Source organism: Haliaeetus leucocephalus, unplaced genomic scaffold, assembly GCF_000737465.1.
Source record: "Haliaeetus leucocephalus isolate CR32 unplaced genomic scaffold, Haliaeetus_leucocephalus-4.0 Scaffold184, whole genome shotgun sequence".
Classification (NCBI taxonomy): Eukaryota; Metazoa; Chordata; class Aves; order Accipitriformes; family Accipitridae; genus Haliaeetus; species Haliaeetus leucocephalus.
In genome coordinates, this window is record NW_010972620.1 from 999,944 (window position 1) to 1,023,831 (window position 23,888).

At 38.1% G+C, this 23,888-nt stretch overlaps 1 protein-coding gene across 1 annotated transcript in view; it reads right to left on the reverse strand.

The window, feature by feature from the left end:
- The window catches only part of PPAPDC1A (phosphatidic acid phosphatase type 2 domain containing 1A), a 188,542-nt gene that overhangs the window by 10,408 nt on the left and 154,246 nt on the right, over nucleotides 1-23,888 (reverse strand). Inside the window, exon 8 of the mRNA XM_010564971.1 lies at nucleotides 23,086-23,210. Within this exon, the coding sequence (XP_010563273.1) occupies nucleotides 23,086-23,210 (125 nt within the window). The remainder of the gene's footprint in view (nucleotides 1-23,085; nucleotides 23,211-23,888) is intronic.

Here is a 23,888-nt window from a genome sequence, read left to right on the forward strand (position 1 = left end):
ATTTACAAATCTTTGGACCTTTCAGAAGAGATTCTGAAGAGAGTTGAGATTCATAGTGCATGTTATTCATGTTTTGAGTTTCTTTAAAGGAATCACCGGAATTCACGTGTATTATGGTTTTGCTCTATTTATATGGTTTTATTTCAAACTATTGTCTACAAAGAATCTTTAATAATGCATATGCACTCTCCAGATAATACTAACGGTACCTAGATAGTCTCTCAGTCATGAATAAACATTAGTTTGTGAAAAATTAAATCAATTTCCATTCCTTTTTATACCTGCTCTAGCTGTTTCGCTTTTTCATAATGTAGACCTACTGGTTATGTAGACCTGCCAGTCAAAGGTGTCTAACTGATTTTGTTTCCAACATGGCTATAAACAATTCAGAGACTGTACTGCAAGTTCTATCATACAATCCAAGCCAGCAGGGCAGTAAAGAGCAAGCATGTTGTCTCTCTCTGTTCATCAAAATGAATTCCCTGTTCCCACTCTCAGAATGAAACTTCTAAATACCAGTTCCACATAGGATCGATCAACTTGAAGTCACCACTCTAAGTTGGTCCAGTTCATAAAGCGTACTGGGGTTCTTCTCTGCAGATAACACTGCCTGTTTCACTTGCTGAATAAGGGCTATTCAAAAGTTCACAGAGTTGGCAGACAGAAGGGACCAACTGTTCTTTTTGTCTGACCTCCTATATATCACACCACTAAGTATGATCCAGTTAGCACCAGAATATGAGTTTGCATAAAGCATAATTTTCAGACAAATAATCTAACGATAGAGGAGGAGAATCATCCCAGAGCCAAGAGGACTTGTAACACCAACCACCTGGTGAAGTTCTTACTGACAAAACCATGATCAAATTGTAAACCACCATCATCACGGGCCATCTTCATCTGAGGATCCAATTCAGTAAAACACATCAGAAAGAGAAATATAAACAATGCTATGTGGGCAAAAAATTAGTAAGGCTCTGTCTTGGTTTCAGCTGGAATAAAGTTAATTTTCTTCCTAGTAGCAGCTATAGTGCTGTGTTTTGGATTTAGGATGAGAATAACATTGATAACACTGTTCTAGTTGTTGCTAAGCAGTGTTAATAGTAAGTCAAGGACTTTTCAGCTTTTCATACTGCCCTGCCAGCGAGGAGGCTGGGGGGGCACAAGAAGCTGTGAGGGGACACAGCCAGGACAGCTGACCCAAACGAGACAAAGGTATTTGCCATACCATATGACATCACGCCCACTAAATAAATTGGGGAAGTTGGCCAGGGGACAGTGCAGCTCAGGGATTTGCTGGGCACCAGTCAGTGGGTGGTGAGCAATTTTATTTTGCATCACTTGTCTTGTATATTCTATTATTATTATTACTATTTTCCTTTCCTTTTCTGTCCTATTAATCTGTCTTTATCTCAACCCACAAGTTTTACTTTTTTTTTTTTTCCGATTCTCTCCCTCTCCCCACTGGTAGGGAGGGAATGAGCGAGCAGCTGCACGGTGCTTAATTGCTAGCTGGGGTTAAACCACGACGGGCTCTCCAACAGCCTTCCTACAAAAAGTGCTGCTCCCGCTTCACAATAATCAGAACAGGTACATGCAGAATTGATACAAACACTCTTAAAAGCACCTATTGAAGCAGAAGCGAAAGGAAGTATCTCGGTGTGTTTATTTACTCTTACAGCAATGACACAAGCAAAATACTTCATAGAAAAAAAATGAAAGCCTGGCATGCCTTCTGCCCAAGGAGTTCATGTACTAAGCCTTCATCCTGCAGTTGGATCAAGGGGTGCAGAACCTTGCCACCATGGAATATCTTGAAGGGAAAAATGGCACTCTGTAAAGTACCAGGTCCAAGCCTTGCAGACCTGATGAAAGAGCAACCAGTAGAGGGTAAAAACATGGAAGAGCCAACCCCCTCCCCAACTGAATAGGTTTTTAGAACTAACTGGATAGCTGTAGACTTCTGTGTGAAGACAAGAAAGTGTTGTTTTGACCTTTATATCCTTTACATCCTAGTGGCTTAGGAATTACCAACTTAAGACAGAGCCTTTCACCTTGTTTCGCGTAGGTGGGGTATCTGGAACTATTATTGGAAGGCGCATTTTAAAACTACACCACAGCGGTACTTGAAGCATGTCAAAAAACAGCTTCCTCTTGGGCATTACCATTACTGGAATACATAAAACTACATTAGACTCAATCTTTCAGTTTGTTTCTATCATTTTCTTTAAAAAAAAAAAAAAAAAAAAAAACATTCACAAAAGAAATAAGGAGGATGATAGCATCTGGAGACACTGCAGAGCCCATCCTGACATCTGATTCTGATTCTCTCCAGACAGGGGATCTAGGTGAGTTTAAAAACCTATCTGTATGGACCAAATTGATTACCAAGTTGAAATGCATAAAGTGAGAAACTGTGAACAAGAATCTGATCTAAAGCACCCCAAATAAATTATTCATAAAAAATGTAATTGCTTTTGTGGGTGTTTTCTGGAAATTAAACTACCCCATGAGGATCTTTAGCTTCTCAACTTTTAATGGATGCTTTGCTAAGCACACAATACATGTCTTCTTTATGCTAAGCAGTTTTTGAGCCGAAGAAAAAATCCTCAACTTATTTAAGTGGCAACAAATTATGAAACTGCAAAACAACCATTCAAACGACCTATGTAACAATCAGAGAAAATGATACATCTCTTTGTCTGTAATGCTTTATACTTGCAGTGATTACTGTATATTTTCCAAATGCAAACACATATTATTCATCACTGGAATTGCACAACAGCCTACTGCAATTTTAGCTAAGGCTACTGGTGACTGTTTTCAGTTTCACACTGTTCAACAACTGAAATATTTATCTTTCCTGAAGGAAAAAGTATGATACCAAATGGCTGCATAAATTTTAATGTTGAAATTCAATTCAAAGAGGATTTTATAGAAGTACAATTCCCAGAGAACGTTTGGAGCTTATCACAGGCAAAATATTTCTATTTTTTTTCCAAGTGGGACAGTCAATCACCTTCCCTTTGGCTTAGCTTTATTAATTTCTTTTCACAAAGAAGGACAGTTCAGCAGAAGCAACATGAAAAGCACATCACAAATACAAATGTATGCAGGGACTTGGGAAACAAGGAGGAGATATTGGAGACAGAGACATGTTAGAACAAAAATAGACCTATATTATCTGAAAAGCAAGTAACTAGAGTATTAGTCATCAGGTTGTTTTTGCAGGACTGTCACAGTGAATTCTTGTGAATCTTTTTTGGTTTTTTCTGACTTATTTTCATGTACCTTTCAAGATATCTCATTACACCTGAAATATCTAAAGTGGTCTCAGGGTGCATCTCATTGCTACTAAAAAATGAGAACTAAGTTCCGATTTGTTCAGTTAATGATGCCATTTATAAGAAGTCCTAAAAGTGAACCTGTTCCATAGCCTGCTTTGCCATTCTGTTGACAGAAACCTTGAACAAATCCCCTCTCTCTGAGAACACAGTAAAGACAAGCCTAAAAGGGCTCAGATTCTGGAATTACTTTGAAGAGAAGGGGTCAGCACTCATGCACTAACCAAAGCAGCCTTAGCATTAATATAAGCTACAAAAGACTGTCTTGTAAACTCAGCCCTAATCATACAACTGTATCAGACTAGAAAGACATCTTTCTCTGCAAGGTATGTTTTACTCTTTACTCACTGCCAAGATCTCCATGTTTCTCAGTTACACTTGGTGAAATTAGGTCCAACTAACAAACTTGGATCAGATTTAAACCTAGGACAGAATGACATCAGGATGCAATTGGTCCTTGAACACACCCATGATGGTGCTGCTCTAGTGTGGTCCCTGGCTAATGCACTCTTCTCCTTACAAGCATCAGGAATACCAAGCGTTGACTGAATTTTTTTTGTTAGGTCAGATGTGCATCCCTTTATGAAAGAAAGTCCTGATACCATACCTCTAGTTTCTTGAGAAAAATTTTTTAAAACTGAGATAAGAATTGCCAGGTTAATTCAAACAGGTCAGTACTAATTAAACAGCTACCAGCCTGTAAATTATCAATAACCAGAGAATAAATTGCTCTTTCTGCTAGACCTTAGCATAACTACAGTATCTAGCCACAAGCTTTAGATCATCAGCTCTCCAACTCCCATACAAATTCTTGTCACTGGGGGATTTATGAGATATCTAACTACAAATAATCCCTGTCAAGAGCAATTTTTTCTTTCCAGTTCAACACTGGAATATACCAAGTCCCACACACTGGCTCAGGGTAACTTCTTGCTTCCTGCTTTGCCATACATATGCCATCTGTAGTACCCTTGATTATCAGATCACGTCCTGCTCAACTACTTGTCCTTCCATTCACCATGCCAAGTATAAGTCTTTCAGGGATGTGCATTTAATTTAAAATTTGTTTGAAGCGAATTGGCACAAGCATACAGATTAGCATGCAAAATACAGTTAAAAGACATCAAGCGCACTTTGACGGACAGGAACTTTTTACAGTGGAGCATCAGAACGCTTCTGTCAAACACAAGACACAGCATGGTAGGCAGTGTCAAGGAGTTTGCTGGATTGTATCAGTGTTAGTCCTGCCTGCAAATAACCCCCTATATACATCAAAAAGAAACTAGGGAAACCCCAAGACTATGCACAGCCAGAGCAGTAAGGGCTATATAGAAGATCTCTGCTTCTCTTTTCATGCTGTGAGACCCAGCAGGGATAGGAAAATGTTATGTATTCCTGCTACACTGCAAAGTGCAAAGCAATGAAGCCTGATCTATCCACCACTTGCAAGGAGAACTTATCACTGGGGGCTTTATGTAAAGAAGAAGAGTTTGGGGGGAAAAAAAGGCAAGCGATCTAAGCCTTCTTCAACCACACTTTAAGTAGCACAGCTACATTATCCCGTCACTGAATTCAGTGATGGGCTCCAAACTTGTAAATAACCTTGAGAGAATCAGGGACTGGAAACTGAGTATCTTCATTTCCAATTCAGTCTAGATCCTCTGAAGATAGCAAAAATAAAGTTGCTGCCCATTCTGGAGTACACAGTAGTACACTGGGATTAATCTCTTTAATCATGCAGAGAAAAGGAGAAAATATATTACCATATGCTACCACAGAAAAAATAATGTTATTGTGTTAAATGCTACAGTGTAAAAGACAATGCATAGAACATGTTTGCTAGGTAGAATAAATACCAATGAGGAACCACGGTTTTACACTGACATATGATATCATGTATTAAAACCCCACATTTTTTTTAAATTCAGGAAAACCAGAAAGTCTTTTGGAGGTATGCTTGAGACATATACATAATCTGAACCTCAAACAGACTAGCAAGAGTAGATTTATTATTAGAGCTGGAAAACTAAACTAAACAGTTCATCTCACAAGCCCCTCATGAATTCAAACAGCCTTTGTTATTGAGTACTGAGAGGTAAATATGTCAGAGATGAGGTAAAAGCATTAAACACAACCATTCCTGAGAATACTTACAGTTTGAATTAAGAAGCCAATAAACCCCAAAGGAGATTTTATTTTTTTCCCTGCATATCCAAGAAATCCCTTCCTTATTTCCCTGGATTCTTCTTTAAAAGGATGAAATATTTCAGAGAGACACTGCCATACAGCTGTTAATTAAGAGATTTATCTTGAAAATAGGGAGTAGCAGCAATTACTGCCAAAAACCTGTGGCTTGTAGCTCATCTGTTACTTAAAATGTTCACTTTCAACTGAAGGAAATATGATTATCCTCCATGAAATTACTAGCTAAAGATAATTAACAGTTCAAATTTAGATACCCAACTATAATTACATGTACTGCAGTAATATTTTATATAAATTATCACAGGATAGCAAACAATTCTATTGAAATTCAATGATTTCTTCACTCTGAAGCACATAAATAATTTCAATTTTTCAAACGAATGAATGGCTTTTAAAATGTAAAAATCTTTTCATTTTTACAACTGACTAATTTCAATTACTTAGTGAAAAGGGGGAGGAGGAGCTAGCTGTCCTTTCACTCTAAAGACATAATATTTACCAGTCTCCTTTTTTCTTTTTAGTGACACAGCAAGACATACCACAAATACTACATTCATTTAATTAGTGCTTCATCAAGCAAATCTGCTGCAAGCATGAACTGCATAAGCAGCTTTGATATCATCAGAGAGGGCAACTCCTCGGGCTTAATACAATGGTAATGCACTATACAGTGACAAACACCACTGAGTGGAACAGTTAATTGTGGAGATAAAGAGAAAATAAAATATTAACCAACCAGCCAGTCAACAGCAAAGGTGCTATTTCTTTTCACAACTGTTGTAGTATTCTTTACCTGTCTAAGATGACAACTCACACCAAGGAGACTTCTAGTCTGACTGTCAGAGACTTTATAACTGTTATAGAGAAGGAAAAAAACCAAGAGATTTCTCTCTCTTCCCCCCCCCAAACCAAGGAGACAGAAAACTAATTTAGGAGTAATCTTGACAACACTTTCTGCCAAAACAGGCAGAGTTTAGCTAGGAGGAATGGGACACATCCCAACAAATGCAGACACGGGTATGTGAACCAGTTATCGAGACTATAATTGCTAAATAGGCATTTCCCAGGTATGCCATACAACATTTTTTGGCAACAGAATCAAGGCCAGACCCATAAATAGGTGCATCCAAATTATACTCTTGCTCCTTGTACTTAACTCGTACTCATTACCTACCCTACTGCAAGAGGCATTCTCTGGATACAGTGATATTCTCTTTTTCATTCAGGCTGTAGCCTCCTTGTCATACTAAACAATACCAGAAAGTGATATACTATTCTATTGCTTGATAATATAAATATCTTTTAACCCTTACCTTTAAGCTTTTTTGTTATTTAAAGCAACTAGTAGTTCCATTTTTCTAGACAGGTCCTTGCTGTGTTCACACAAACTTACTGATTTCAAGCAAGTAATGAAGGAAGACAGCCAGAGTAGGGAAGACAGAGCAGAACAGAGCAGATAAGAGAATATTTTCAGTTAGAAGGGACCTACAGTGATCATCTAGACCACTTCAGGGCTGACCAAAGGTTAAAGCATGTTATTAAGGGCATTGTCCAAATGTCCAGTCTAAACCTCCCCTGGTGCAGCTTTGAACCATTCCCACGTGTCCTATCACTGGCTACCAGGGAGAAGAGATCAGCAAAGATGACAGGCTAATACAATGAAGAATAAAATGGCTAATCATATGATAGAGAACTTCTGGCATCACTGAGCACCTTTCACCAGTTCAAATCATATTTAGTCTCAAGTGTCTGTGGAAATGCTATGGTATCAAAAACATCCGGTCAACCATTCTGATTTCTATTTTCTGATTAATTCCCTCAGTAAAATCATCCATAGACTTTTTCCTCCCCCCTTTTCTCCCCCGCAAGTGGATTTTTTTTAAAAAGATCTCCTGTGCTATTATCCACTGGCAGCTTCACTCAAGAGTCCAACTTACATTGCCTTCCAACATGGTCAGAAACTTCCAACATTATCATTCTCCAAAAGTTTCTGATTGTTTAAACAGAATGTAGGAACCCCAGACAGAGACTTCTAAACCCACTGTCTTAGTTCAGATTGAAACAAGCAAAAACTAAAAGTCTCAAGAAAAAATCTCCAGAGAAATCACTTGATTGCAACAAAGCAGTATTAGTTTTAAAAATATTTTGCATAAACATTTTTTGCGTAGGCTTCGTTAGATAAACACTGACTTCATTGTTTGCTCAGTCCTCTGCAGAAGGAAGGAAAGAAAAATTACCTACTTACTTATCTGTAATAGCTGGTGCTTTCTATGTAGAACTGACAGTAATAGCAAAATCCAAACAAGGCTTTCCGCAGATGTTCTGTACTTTTCTCTTTCTGGCATAAATAATATGCTTGATTTCCTGCATTTATCTCATAGCTTTTATCTCAAGAGACTTTTAATATCCCCTTGTTTTCAAGAGACCTAAATTAATGTTTTCAGAAATCTTTATGACTGAGATTTCTGCAATTTGATAAATCAGTCAGCCACCTCTAAAGAAAGGTGCCTAGCATTTTAACTTCATAATTCAATTTCAAGGTTTTTATTGATTTATTTTTCTTTTGCTTACAGCAGAATTGTAGCTGATACTCTTTGTTGAAATAATTCTGGATTGACTCAGGGTTATTTGCATTACAAGAACGTGTACTTATGTGAGTCAGCTCTATCACCCTTGCTGCTCAAAAGGGTTTTGAGTCAACCGGGAGCATCTGGAGACTGATCACAACTGGCTCTTGGAGAGCGGAAAACACACACCTCAACTCATAAAGGTGACCACCCTGTAGACAGATTTAAAATCCCCATGAAAACAGAATGGTTGATTTTACTTCCAAGTAGCTCTAGTCTAGGCAGAACACTCTCATACATATTCTGGTTTATTCTTATCGTGGGCTCAAAGACCACACCATGATGTGAAACACAGTGCTACAAGAGGGGACTGTCATAACACTGTCTTCAACAGCATTTGCCTGATCAGAATGAAAATGTTGCCACAGAAAGTCTTCCCCTTAGTCTCTACAGATGTAGAAAACTACCCTATCAAGATTAAGAGCAAAGACTGCTTCTAGCAGTCATTCGTGATCAAAATGTTTCACAGCTGATGGGACTGGGGGCAAATTCACACATAAATATCAGCTTCTAGTTCTCAAAACATGAATTCTGACTAGACCCATGATTCTCTATTCTCCTCTTTCAAGAGGAGGATGAAGGGATATCCTTCACGAGGCCAAGGCTTGACCTGAAATTAAAGTTAGAAGAGAGCAAAGAAACATGTTTATGCAGTGAATACAATGAACATGCAACCAAACCATGGTTTTGTTTGGGCTATTTACCCACTTCTCATATACAGTGCAGTAGCCAACCTTCTCTTACCTCCCAAGTGTTGCCTAAAACAGCCCACTGTTGGGCTTACCTACCTTAAAGAAAACTCCACACTGAAGGATATATTACTAAGGAGGAGCTAACACCACATCTGATTTAGAAGCATCTCTATATCTGCTTTGTTCTTACACAGAAATGCTACACAAAACCATACCAAATGGATTTCAGAGCGTGATGTCAGCACTACGCTGCAATGGCAATTTCAAGGAATCTCAATATTTGACAGTGCTGTAATGAGACTTCTTCCTTAAAGATGGTCAGAAATTGATGTGCCAGCCTCCTCTGTCAGAGATGAGTTGATAGCCATCCATTTTCAAATTAGTCTTGAGCTTTCTGACCCATTTCGCTCCAGAGAAGAGCTGTCACTGCAGTTCACAGATGAAAATTGATCTTTAGATCTCTAGTGTAACTCGAAGTCCTTTTAACTGAAAAGGTCAGTCAGAAGAACAATGGTCTTAGCTTTACATACAGCTAAAGTCTACAACACCACAACAAAGTCTTTTACAGGCTGTGAAATCAAGCATATATCTTAACCTTAGCTTACAAATTTTACCTGAAAAGTTGAAGTTAGGCAAGAGAAAAGGGAGAATTAGACTGAAAGGTAATTAAGCTTCTTCCCTACAAAGATGAAAGCAAACTGAACAGCTATAATAACCAAGAAACAGCAGTAGCTGCTGGGAAAACTGGTTTACTGAAGCTAAGCTCAGAGATTTATTCATACCAGCTCACTTTTTAACTTCAGCTCTCTAGCACTTGAGGAAGAACCATGCTGACTCAGAGTCATTCGTTCTATTCCTCATTAATGACCCAGGATTCAAGATAATTCCATGTTTTTGCTTACTCTCCTCTGAAGTCTCACTTTACTCTTGAGTTCCCTGGATGATCTGGTCTCCAGATTGGGAAAAGCAAAAACAAACAAAAAGCCACCACCCCACACACACCTCTCTGGCATCCTATGTAAATCACAAATTACAGTGGACTGCAAGCCAGCAAATCACAGTCCTGAGATCAAGAAAGCAACAGGCTTATCTGGTACAATTTCTGATTTTTTATGCAGTCCTTGGTATTGCTAAATAACATGTTACCATGAAGAATCACATTACTTTCAGCTTTTCTTCAAGAAGGTCTGCTGAATTTTGCTACATAGCAGAGAGACGCAACACCTCATGCTTCAGTTCTTTTAGTCATTTTACTGAAAAAGGCTGGGTGCTGGTGAGAAGCAAAGAGCTCTTACACAGCTTGGAAGCAAGCCTACTGTTTGCAGAGAAACTGATGGAAGGATAAGGACCTTTCCTTTCACCTTAAGATTTGTTATATTCTCAGACAGATAAGTGGTAAGCATTGACAATGAATAGCATACCTGCATGGCTATATCTTTTCATAAAGAAAATAGGCAGATAAATAGCCACCTTGTTTATCCCAATAATATGCATTATAGCTGCTTGATAAACTGGCACCTGAGCCATTTTATACTCAAACTCTTGATAGCTTGTGGAAGTTAAGTGTTGATTCTTCCTAGAAAAAGAGTAGAGCACAGACCTTCAGCATTCACCTTCTCTATTCTGGATAAGGGAATTATCTCCTGAGTATTGCTTCTGAAGTTGGCTATACTGCCATTCCTGGACAAGATGGGATGCTCTGTAAAGGATAAGGTTGGTGATGCACATGGTCATTTCTGCTACTGCCACCTGCATTCAATGACAATCATCAAATCCAAATACTGACAGTAATATTAGCTTTCCAGTAGAGACTCCATTCTGTGAGGAGCCTTACTAAAGAGCAGTCCTAAGAAGCTAACATAGAAACTCCACTTCTGGGAAGTATGTCAATGCTGGAGGGTAAGGCATGCATATTCCTCATATCTCTAGGATGTGGGGGCTGACCTTGCTCACAAAGGAAGGAATGCTAATGCAGTGAAAAAAAGTCAGCTGGGATTCCTCTCTCCTTATTCGAAGATAGGGCTGGGAGACCTCTGCAGAAGAATTTTTCTTACTTATTTTTAAGCTTGTTACAACAGATTGAGCAATTACGACTACCATTCGTAATGGAATCTAGCTACTTAAAGTAGGAAATTACTATTCAGGACTGGTCTGAAGATGTAATCTCATTTATTATGCCAGCAGAAATGGGCAACCAATTACTTTTTTCCTAGTGCTGTTAGTACTTCCTTTCTTAGAGACACTGTTCTTTCTCCCCACAAATAAGCATAGATGAGCTCATATCCAGTACTCTTATAATGTGCATATCCTACTTTTAATATAAACACAATCTACAAAGTGTAACATGCTACACTGGCAATGTTTTCTTAACACTATGTTAAAGTGCACAGTAGGCAAGATCCCAATTCCTTGGTCACTGCTCCCATTAACACTGTTTGCTGATGACTTCTTTGATGTAGTAATGATGACTACTAATAGGTTAGAATTCTCCAGACAATTCAGTTCTGGCATTGATTTTGATCAGAGCAAAATTATGCCCTATGTTGGAAATGGATGTTTACCTTGATTTGTGATGAGTTTATACCTGCGAAGGCTCATCCTGAATAATGAAACTGTGAAAAATCAGTTCTTCATGATGCTACAACCAGCTACAACCTTGCAAATCTGGCCACTGTAAATGCCAGTTACATTAGCAGTGACGTATCACTACTTATGTCTTGTTTGTATAAAAAGTGCAATTTATTAAAAATACACAGTGAAAGGAACTGGTTTTTTTAAAAACATGAATTCCTTATAAAAATGGGATCAACCAATACATAAAAGTTGAGTGTTTACATATTATTTACCACCTTGTCTACGAAGAGACTGCGAGGGAAGTGTAAACTATAGCTTGAAAGGCAGAGAAATAATTTTTTTCTTCACTTCTAAAAGGCCATTATTCTCTCAAACATATCAAGACACCTTCATTCATCAAGGAGGTAATTAAAAAACATATGACATGACAGTCGCTGTTCTTGTCCCCACAACCAAATACTCTGATTATATGCTTCATTTCAGATTTCTGATTAAATTCTCCGATTTCTTCAGCTGTATTCAACAGTAATTGCTACAATTCTCTTTCAGCCAATCTAATACAAAGAAGAAAAAAACAAAACCAAAAAAACCACACACAAGAAATAAAAGCTCTTATACAGCACTATGTTAACATTCACTCTGGAAGCTGTACAAATCAAATTGAGATGTTGCCACAAATTAATTTCTTCAAAATTTGATTTTTCCTTGCAAAAAGGAACCTCTGGAATCAATAAAGTTTTCTATTAAAAAAAAAAAAAAAAAAAGAAAATCAACAGCACAATTTAGCCCAAAGTCAACTTTTCAAACTAATTTAAGTAACTAAATTGCAGCTACAAAAATAAAATCACATAAGTATTTTATTTATTTTGCTGCTAGTACAGCACTTTTATACAGAAAATGTTTGGTTTTTTTAATTGATTTTATTCTCATGTATATATCCAATCCAACATGAAATTGTAAGTTTAATTATCTCTGCAGCCACTGTGTTATTAAATTGAATAATTTTCATCAAGTTTGTTTTTCAGTCAGTTGAAGTGAAATCCACTAGCACCAACTGGAATCTTTCTACCTGGGATCAATAGCCAACATGAATCTCCTGAAGTTCAACGCTGGGAAGTACAGAGTCCTGTACTGGGGGAAGTAAAGCCAGACTCTTCTCAACAGTAGCCAGGAAAAGGAGAGACAATGAGCACAAACTGAGGTACAGGAAATTGCATTTAAACATAAGAAACAACATTTTCACTGTGAGGGTGGTCAAACATTAGAACACATTTTCCTACGAGAAAGGTTGTGGAATCTTCGTATTCAGTTACAGGCAAAACTCAACTGGCCACCGTCCTGAGGAACCTGCTCTCACTGACCTTGCTTTGAGCAGCGGGTTGGGACTTGTCGATTTCCAGAGGTACCTTCAACCTAACAATTCTGTGATTCAAATTATGACCTAATACAAACCAGACCAGCAAGTGATTATTCACTTATTCATAGCAGACATATCAATTTCAAGATGCCTGTGTGGGTGTTCATGACAATCATGAGCTCAGTTTGCCACTGACTACCAATACTAAGCAGTACCGGCTCCAAGGATGTTAAATTAAACTCTCACCAAGCCATTCTTTTTTCCTTCAGCACAAAGATATCAAAACCCATTTCATGCAACTTCCTCAAATCTATGACAGCTGAAAAACATAGCTTAAATAGTTCTGACCAATTCAGAAATAACACATTTAAAAATAGTCTCTACATGAAGCTGAGGCCAAAACTCTGGCAACTGCAATCTGCTTGCAAATGTTTTGAGTAGAGCAAGAGCCTAAAGGGAGTTATATCATGACAAATTAATCACTTCCTCTAAGAAAGCAAACAAGGTCAAGAATTTGGTATTTCATTCACACAGGATTTTTGGTGTTTCTAAATAAAATGTGTTGTGTTACTATTATTTACCCATACTCGCTTGTACAGGGACTTCATTACTACGCTCATGTCAGCACAAAAGATATCTGACTGTCTAGGAATCTTTTAGTTATTTATTTATTTTTAACCTAAACAACCTATTTTACTGAACAATATTTGAAGCAAGTCTGTACAGCTGAGATGCTACTTTTTTTTCTCAGAAAGCTTCAGGAGGTAATACATTCAGAAATTATTTACATGGCAAGCAGATCAAAATACAATACTATGGGTTTCGCTGCTGTTGCAAAGCTATATTTACATTAGAATGGTCTATTACTTGTCGAGTTGAGATATGAAATAGGTCTCTGCACACACCCTTTCTGTGTACACGATAGGGCTTTGGACATTACTTTAGCAGTTTATTAATAATAAAAAAATATGTATTTTTTCTTATGACTACCCAATAAATAATCAACAAATGTGAAAGAGAAGGCAGGTTATGACACTAAGAGCCTCACACTCCAAGATCACTGTGCTATGCTCCCCTCAACCCTATATACCATCACAGTTCACAATGTTCATAACCAGACACAGGATGTGGCTGGATGCAGTACAGCAATATTTCTGACTGCCAGCTCAGTGGTGTCTACTTCCTTTAATTTTTATATCTACTTACTGCTCTGGTAAGTAACATATGAACATAAGCAAACATTTAAGGTCAGATCTAATCAGGAAATTGACCCAGTTTTGGCAACGGGTGAAGGCTCACTCATTAAACTATATTAACATAAACACATAATACTTTTGCAGCACTTTTTTGCTTGCTGTTGGTCTGTCCTCGTTCAGCCAGATGAATTCTGGGTCAAAGACTCAGTTAACATGCCACGGGTCAGGTCCTTCTCCCTCTCATTTAGAGCTCTGTACCCAAAACTTGGTATCACCAACTTGGGAAGATGATCTGGATTCATATTTTAAGCCAAAATCTTCACAGCTAAGAGCTTAGGGAAATTAATTTCAGACAGCAATGGAACAAGACTTAGATTTCTATAAATTTGTGCTTCTAAAACATGCTTTCCTTAATAGCTGTTTTTCCTATCTTTTGTAGTATCTCTCAGTTTCCACTTCTTCATTCCCTAAACTGCCCACTAGTCTTCCTTCATCACACACACAAAGCATGCTCAACTCCTTCTCCACCTGCAGTCCTGGTAAATGGTGCTTTAAATCAATGACCAGTCAGAATAGAAATAGTCTAACATCATCCAGTAAAATAGATAGGTGTTCATTCTTGGTCAAAGACTCCACCTGTTAACTGCAAAACTGTAGCTTTTTCCAAAAAGATCCTTCAGAGGATCTTACATAAAATTATTTTTTGGCAGTAGGAATTAAACTATTTGTAACTGACAGTCTCTTTTGTTAAATAAATCAGAAAAAGTAAAATTCTACTGGACACTAAGGCCAGCCTTTCAAAGATTTCAGACCTAAGGAACGGAAATCTGCTTCAGTTCATTTGCTCCACTTCTAAAATTGCTAGATTTTAAATGCATCCTGAAATTCATTTCTTTGCTTTGCATTATAGAGCGCCTTGTGGAATTTTCAGAAGACTAGAGTATATATTGTGATAGCTTCTATTTTACAGGGCATCTATTTGTCTTCAAACACTTGTTCTTCATAGGATATTCCACAAGTGACACTATCTGACAGGAACACCACATCTAAGCTTACCTTTACATAGGCAATTTACAGCATGTATGATTACAACATGCACTGATGATCACTCTATATCACTTGCCAAGAAATGTAGAAACAGGCTTTAAAAGAGCGTATCAGGGATACTCTGACAGCTCCTAAAGCATCATCTTGGTCCTTGTATTAGCTGGCAGTAAGCTCTCCTTGCACCAGTCCCCAAGAACAGTGCAAGAACCAAGGGAAAACATAACTTCTCACATACTGCTGCTCATTCCAGGACACCATGCATCCCTCCCTCCTCCTCCTCACTGTATGTAGTTCTACCACATACTTCTTTCAGACATGATCAGGTGTCTTCCAATGTTTTCGATACCTGGAGAGTTTCACAGTGCAGTAGCCCAAAGAATTATCTCCTGAACTCCTTATTAGCACACTTGGTGAGAAAAAAGCAAATGTGCTACCAATGATATATATAAGTACAGAAAATGAAGTTAGCATGACAGAAAAAAAAATTATGCAACAAATTATTGGAACACATAGTAAACTGTAATATTAAACTGTAGCTTAATAGAGGAGAATCATACTGGCATGATGAATTCAGAGCAATTTGAAATGAGGCACCAAGCTCAGAAAAGAAATGTCCAATTAGGTGGCTCAAGATTAGATCAGAGAGAGGTATTTATCCTAGACTGAATTCACAAACCATATAATAACTAGCCTAATTTTAAGCTGCAGGAAAATCCTACTCTGTAAGACGCTTAAAATTAATATAAAAAATATCTTTTTTAATTTGTTGTGAAACATCTGTATATAGTAATGAACTGATACTGTAAATGATACAAGAAGTCTTTTCCATCTTCAGTGTCTATGAATCTGTGTGGACCTGAAAGACAAAGTCTGTTTCCAGACTGAATTCTGTAAGATTTCAGTGTACATTGCTTCCAGACCAAACCTTCCAAAAACAGAGGATAGCAGATAATCCCAAACTTCATATGCAAAGTCTGAACATTTTTTGCATATTAAGGGTTCAAGAGTTTAACTGAGCTCTACTGTTCAAAACAGGGGGGAAAAAAAAAAAAGAAAAAAAAAAAGAAACAACCCGCAACATTTGATAGAACTAGTTTATATTTGTAACATTACCAGGAGCATAAAGCAAAAAGAGAATTTGCCCCTTTAATTCTCCCCCTACTTACAGCCACCTGACTGGTGATACGGCAACATCACAGCTACCTTACTGGTCATATCCTTTTCTTCTCCTCTGCCTCTCTGTCATGACCACCACTTCTTCTAGCAGCATAATCATAGTGTATCAGCTACAAATCTCCTGCAGTTCATGTGTTCCACTTGTAAAACTACTGGATTTGAACATGCATCTTTTGCTGCTTCAATTAATAGAGTAAGAACACGGGGCGGGGGGGCGGTAAAACCAAAGTCAGCACCAGCTGATAAAGCACTGGTGTGGTTCAAACAAGTCATCGTTCTTTGTGAATGGAAGTTCTAACCAACTCTGATGAGTGACTTGCTGTGCATCTTCCATCCACCCCAGCATCCTTGTGATAGACACCTGCCAAAGATCTGGAAGACTGTTTACTATGTAACGAGAGACAGACAACAAATAAGCTTAACTTTTTATATCTCCCACTCCTGGAAAGTAAAGGTTTAATCCCCTATATAATCAAGGAATGGCCATGTTAATCACTTCATGTATTTTAAAACATTTCCCTGTGCTTAGGAAAAGAACTGAATTTTAACTGGTATGCAGCTGAACTCTGGACTTACCTCTTAAAGCTATAATGTATGACTGATTTAGGGAGAACAGCTACATCTGGTATTGTCACTATGTGCACCTCTCCCAGAACTCTTTAGAGGTCCCAGGGTATGCTGCTCCCTTCTTCTTTTGCAACAAATGTAAGCTGCAACTCATGAACCCTATATCCTTTACAGAAATGTGAGCTCTCATATGGAAAACATGCTCAATATTTCTGGCACCTTAATTAAACACGTACTTGACATACAGTCTTCTATTCACACATAGAATCAGTCTTCCTAGTGCATGAAAAAAACCTGATGGTTTGTAGGCTGAACAAGTTCCCTGAAGAAATTTAGATATAGTCTCTAAACAAAGATATTTACCTGATTATAACAATGGTAATTTAAGACTAAAACAGGGACTATAAAGCTGACTTTCTCCCTCAGGATCCCATGGTAATCATAAAAATTCCAAATTTTGTCACCAAATAAACTCAGACCTCTCTGTCCACATAAATACCAGACAATAAAATACTTGCCGCTTGTAGCCTATATAAAGAATGGCACATTGTGAAATCTCCCTTGAACTGGCAAATGCATAAAGCTACTTAAAGTCGCAAACAACTGATATTGAAAAGAATCCTTCCAATTTCTTTTCAAGGTTTTAATCACTGAATATCTGGTCTACCTGGAATTGCTCGACTGGATCTAAACCTGGTATTATAAGCATTTATTTACCATGCATTGTCTCTGCACAATAACACATTGGGCAATAATTAAACTTAAGAAGAGGCTTCTGCATGATGATAACTTTTCAACAACAACTCTAAGTTAGATGTTATTGATTTCAGATAAATAACACTACAGGATTCTAGGTTCATATTTTGTTTGTGGAAAGATCTTGTCAGCCTGACACAAATGTCTAAATTACATCAGTCATGAGATAAAAAGGAAGCAATCAATAACAAAAAGCCTTTATATCCATCCCATTAGTATAATGTATGCCTGCAAATTCAGTGATCTTTTCAACTACCAGCTATGCATGTGGCTTACCCAATTAACTGTTCTGTGTTCATCCACCATATTTTTCCTCTTGTCAATGAGTTTTCATGTGTTGCATTCAGTTAAATACTCTTTACTCATACATGACGTTTTTCACCAGTTGGGGTGTTGGGCAATCATTACACTTATTAATTCCAGACAATAAAAGGTTTATACTGATTTCTGCATAATTTGTTCCATTTGTTTCATTAAATACACTAAATTATTCTGTCTGTATCCATTTGGTTGTTCATGTTTGTTTTTTATCTGTTGCTTGCTGCTGCTGTTTGAATCTTGCTGCAAGGAGAGAAAAAACAGTGAAGGGTCTTTTATCAGTCCATCAGCAGTTGCATTATCTACTTTCCAGCAACTGCAAGGAGTGACCTGAGGAAACAGTATATTCTCACTCCTGCTACACATCAGGAAGGAGGTTTAAGAGGGGAGTCTATAAAAAAAAAAAAAAAAAAAAAAAAAAATACTGCAAAAGGGCAGTTCCCATCACGCTTCACCAAACAATAAAAAATTTCTTCAGAGGCTCACCACAGAGATGGCTGAATTCCTCCAGTCCTTACTATGGTCAGCACTTTCAGATGGTATAACTGGCTCAGAACTCCCACTATTCTCAGGGCCATGTTTGAGACTTGCTTATTGTTTGGATAACAAGCTTGCAAAGTACATCCAGAACAAACCCTGAAGAGTATGTGTGCTTACTCCACAAATCTTGGGAGGTTAGGATGCCATGAGGTACCTCCAAGGCAAGCTGTCTGAAGGCTCTCTGTAAGATGACTCTACAGAAGACACACAGGAAGGACACAGGCAGGAGGAAGAAATGCTGCATTTATGATCTTCATAAACATCATTCTTTCATGGACGTACTTTCAGTCAAGTATGGCATGGAGAAGCTGCATGGTATCTTCACAGGTAGTAGCGTTAAATAGCATAAAATTACCAATGGATTATAAAACCATGGAAATACTAAATATGGAAAAATAGACCTACATTTTGGAAGCATTTTAGTCAGAATAGCTACATTTAAACCTGGGACTCAGGAACACATCTGAGCTACTGGACCCAGGCAGGAGTCGTGGCTCCCCACCCCAAAATGTTGGTTCCCTCAAACAAGATGTACTGGCTCAACTGAAAAAGAGGCAAAATACGCTCCAAACAATCCAGAAGGTCCAGGGACTCCTTTGATCCAGTAGAACATGCGCTACTGGGTGAATTTCAATGGAGTCATTGAATGTTGGCTTGTGCTTGTAGATTCTAAACTCAAGTTGCTGTTACAAAAAGTTATCAACAGAGGTCACCTAACTTCAACAGTCTTTCCAGAAAAGGACAGCAAAAGACAAAGCTGGGAGACAGCAGCCTTGAATGAGGTATGCCAACTCAAAGTACGTTTTCAGCAGCCACTTCAGGTAGAGTTCTACTCCTCGTTCAGAGAAGGTAGTAACAACCACACTGTCCTCATGTGGGTCAACCTCCTGTTCTGATTTGGTACAAAATGCCTCAGCTATTCAGGCAGCTATAGTTTGCATCTATCTGCAAGTCACTTTTTGGCTTTACAAAATGGTTTGTGCTCCATACATTTTTATTTGTATTACACGCACTCTTTGGCACAGGGAGATGAAAGACATGGTAATTTAAGCCAAGAAAATCATCTGTGCTCTAATAAGGAGAACACACTCTCCTTCAGGGCACAAGTTGACTGTCGCAGTGGAAGACAGGTAGTTCACAACATTTTTATTGAGTACGCAAGGTCAGGTCAGGCCATCTGGGGGTGTCAGTACTGTCACTCTTGTTATACATCCCTGCACTACGTTCTTATAGCACAACATTCACAGCACCACAGACCTTCTTGTTAAAGGCCTCATTTTGCATGGATGAGGTTTTAGATCCTGGTATTACAAAGCTTTTGATTGACAACCTGCCCAAGGAATGCCCTAAGAAAAACTGTTTTGAAGATGAAAATGGCTCTTGACTGAAGCTTCTAACCTCTCTTTATGAGCTGCCTGGCAGCTTTTACGAGTGATTTATTTTTTTCATGTGTTCAAGTGAAATAGAAAATACCAAACTGTAGTGGGCTACTTGTAACTATCATTCCAAAAGAGGTACTATAGTTTATGTCAACTCTCATCCTCCCCATTTATATTTCCATAGCCATGAAAATAGAAAAAAAAAAAAAACAACAAAAAACCCAAACAAACCCACAAACAGTAACAGAAACAAAAAACCTTTTCTTGGTGCTTCTTCACGAATTCCACAACAAACAGAGAAAGGATGACAGTAATCTGAAGAACAGAACTCCTTCATTTTACCTAGTAGCAATCTTATGCTGAAGGAAGGGACAAAGGAGCCAAGAAAAAATTTTGGACTGAGTTTATGGAAGGAAAGGTCACAATTACCTACATGTTAAGAAGGGAGGAAGGGCAGTTTTCTAAAACTGAGATAAGAGAATAATGTTTCACAGGGAGCGGGAGGTAGAGGAGATATAGTTCATACATTACACAAAACAAAATACTGAAAATGTAGAATTATAGCAAAATTTCCAAATTATTATATCCTCAAAATCCTCATTGCTTCATAGGTCCAGGAAGGTAGTATAATGTATTACCCACAATATTTTTTGCTTTTCACTCTTCAGTCTAGTGGAGGATAAAGTAACAGCAAGAAACTAAATTTATTATCACAACTATAAACTAATCTGGATAAAATAATACTGACAATCCTGGTTATCTAAGTAATTTTGCTACACAGAAGGAGCAGAGGTTAGCATTGTAAGATTATCAAATCAAAATGGCTTTCTTCTCCATTATGAGACTAAAACATGTATGGAGTTTAAGGCTTCAAAACACAGTCTTGTCAGAGACTTAGATATTATAACATCAGTCTTCAAATAGCTAAGTACTTCAAGCAGCTGTAGAATTGCCTCACTCTAGCATACACTTACCAACAGATAAAAATTACTGCACATATAATATCTTTTCATTCTTATCACATTGTAATAAAAGGCTTTGTAGTGGGAAATATAGCCAACTCAGCCACATGCTAATATTTTATTAGTCAGTGATGGAGAAAGCTGTTCTCATAATTTTGATCTAAATACACTGGGCCATCATTCTGCTCCAACTGAATTTTGTGTGAGCTGCAGTAACGTAACTCAGTGCTTATAAAACCAATACTGGTTAAAATTAAAACCCTAGTATGCATTCCATGGCTGCCCCACTGGCACAGGAACAAAGCACTTTGCTGTGCGACAAGTAGTCTCGGTGAGAGAACTAGTATGTGTGCCAGAGCTAAGCAGAGCATGCTACACATACAGTGTTTCCAGCCTGTGCAACACCAAAAGCACATGGGTGTCTTCTGCAACTCACACTTTGTAGTCTCTGAGTAAACTGTTGCATTTTAGTAAAGGAAAGCGACCAACTATAACACTTGCTGTGGGCTACTCTGTAAATTCTAGTACATCAGTGTATGCATGCACTTATTTTAAGCCTTTGTTGTTATACATTGACAAAATACTTAACCTAGAGGACTGCAATTAAGTGTGACAGCTAGATCTGAAGACAGACTACAAATAGCAATAAATACCATTTGTACTAAACTGCATATGATATATTCTGCTATTGCCTCTTTAATGTAATTGAGGCTTATAAACAAAATTTGAGACAGCTAAGTTAGTTTATTATTTAGGACTATAAAGCTTGTAACATATCCACAAACATCTACTACTCCCTTATCTGTTTCTGGGACTCAAACAAAAAAAAAGGGAGCAAGATAGCTCAGAATTTCATTCATTTCATTACCCAACTTGTTTGCAATATATAATTCTGCACAATTAGACAATCTTTTTTAAAGTTATTACTTTAAAAAAAGAGCAGAAGAACAAATTCCAGAGATATGACTTACTGGTACTCAACTGGCAGTTCTCAGAAACAGAACAGCACAAGGCAACAAATAATACGGGAGAAAAAAAAACACAAAAAGCTCACAGTAATCAAGTTATTTTACAGATGAAAAGAAGTTTTATTAGACACTTGACATAAAACACTCTAGAAGTCAGCTCCTCAAGACAGAGAAAGGAATCTTTGTAAACATCTGAGTTAGTACAACTAATTAAATCAGACATACAAGTTTTCATAAAGCCACCTAAACGTCTGTCAGGGTACAGCATAAGCTAGCAGTAACTGATTGAACCATCAGACCTAGACTGAGGACCACCTCAAAGCCAAATGGAGTCACAAGTGACTGTGCTGTCCTAGGAGCAGACAAGAAACCACAGAAACCCCAAACTGTGCCAAATTTACCTCTGTTTCCTGCCACCTCTTCCTCTAAATAAGATACTATTGATACACCCATTCCCCCATTAGATGCTACCTCTGTGCTGTCCTGCTGACAGAAAAGTAAGGACATTCTATCTATTCTCCTCTGCTTGCTTGAGGTGGGAATAGAGCTACTATTTACTCCTGCCTGTGCCCCAAGCAAAGCAGTCTAGTGGCAGTAGATATCTGAACATGGAAGTATAAGAACCCCTCAGAATTAAGGCCCACACAGACAAGGATTCCTTCTTTAGCCACAGCCAGCAGTGGATACTGTCAAAAGAGTAAGAAAACAGGGAATGAAAGAATCATCCTTCTACGGGCATATTACAATAGCTTCTAGTGCTATAAGGACTTCTTGAACCTCACTTTGTACCCAGCTCATTAGGATGAACAGCATCAAATTATGCAACCTGATCTCTCTGTATTCCTTTCTACCCCTTCTACCTTCAACCATACAGCCTCCCACGAAGAAACCTTAATGATAAAAGCAGTTGAACTGTCTTTGTGACTTGAACTTTGGTTTAATAGATCTAGTACTTGAAAGATACTAACTAGATCTTCTCAAAACTATGCAGGTCAAACATGCCTTGTCACATTTAATACTTCAATGGAATGTAACAAAATAAATATTTACTATATAGACAAAGGTTGCATACAGAGGTCTGCATTAGGGAACAGATACCCCCTCAGAACCACAGTTTTCTTTAACCTTGAATACTGCTTCACTCTACTGAAAGTCCTGCTATGGCTCTCAGTGAAGTCAGGTGATTCTCAAGATAAGAAAGGGTCACAGGCTCACAATTTTATTTCCAGAAGGAAATTTCTGGGGGTGGTGACCTAACACAGAAGACCGGGCCCCTCCCGCAAAAATCAGGTTCATGATCTAACAAAAAAAGAGCAATTCGAAAACACAGGGAGGACAGCATTTTACAAAAGATGCGCTGCATTTAAATGAACTTACAGGAAGAGTGGATACTCGGAAAGCTTTTTCTGCCTTCAGACACCAGATCTGGATCACCTGTGCAGTGCATTTCAGAGTTCATTACTCCATCTGGAAAGCAGCGGTAAAAGAAATCGGGACGCGGTCTACAAAAAACACCATGGATATTAAAAATATAAAAGCTGTAGTAACAAATAAACCTCAAAGTGATTATTACATTTACTGCTTATTACATACAGAGTTCATTCCCTCCTGCCTTAACACAGCAACAGAAATCATAGAATCATTTAGGTTGGAAAAGACCCTTAAGATCAAAGAGTCTAACAGTAAGCCTAACGCTGCCAAGTCCACCACTAAAGCATGTGTCTCAGTTTAAGGTCACTTTTTTGGCAGGCGGGCTTTCTCAGGGAAGCTTCCAGTGCAGCATGCAAGTGGGAGTTGTCTCTGAAAGCAAACACGCAGGGTTACTCTTGCCTAAAGCAATCAATCTTGCACAGCACTTCCAGTGCCAGAGGAAAGCAGCGTAGCAACCCCACAAAGTTGCACAAGTCTTACCGACACACCTAGCTGAGAACAGGACTACAACTTATGCTACAAGATTGGCACCAAAACAACCACCAAATTCTAATGCCAGCCTTGACGCTGACTCTCTAAGTGCGTTGAATAAACCTCTGAGTTTCCTTCTGACCCTGCTCTGAGCTGAATGACAGCATGTAGGTTTGACTGGTGTCGTACTGATCCTGAGCTAATAAACCATGTAGAGAAGCAAGGCAAATGACCACAGATTCAGAGGCAAGCTGACAGAGCAACTAGTTGGCTTGGAA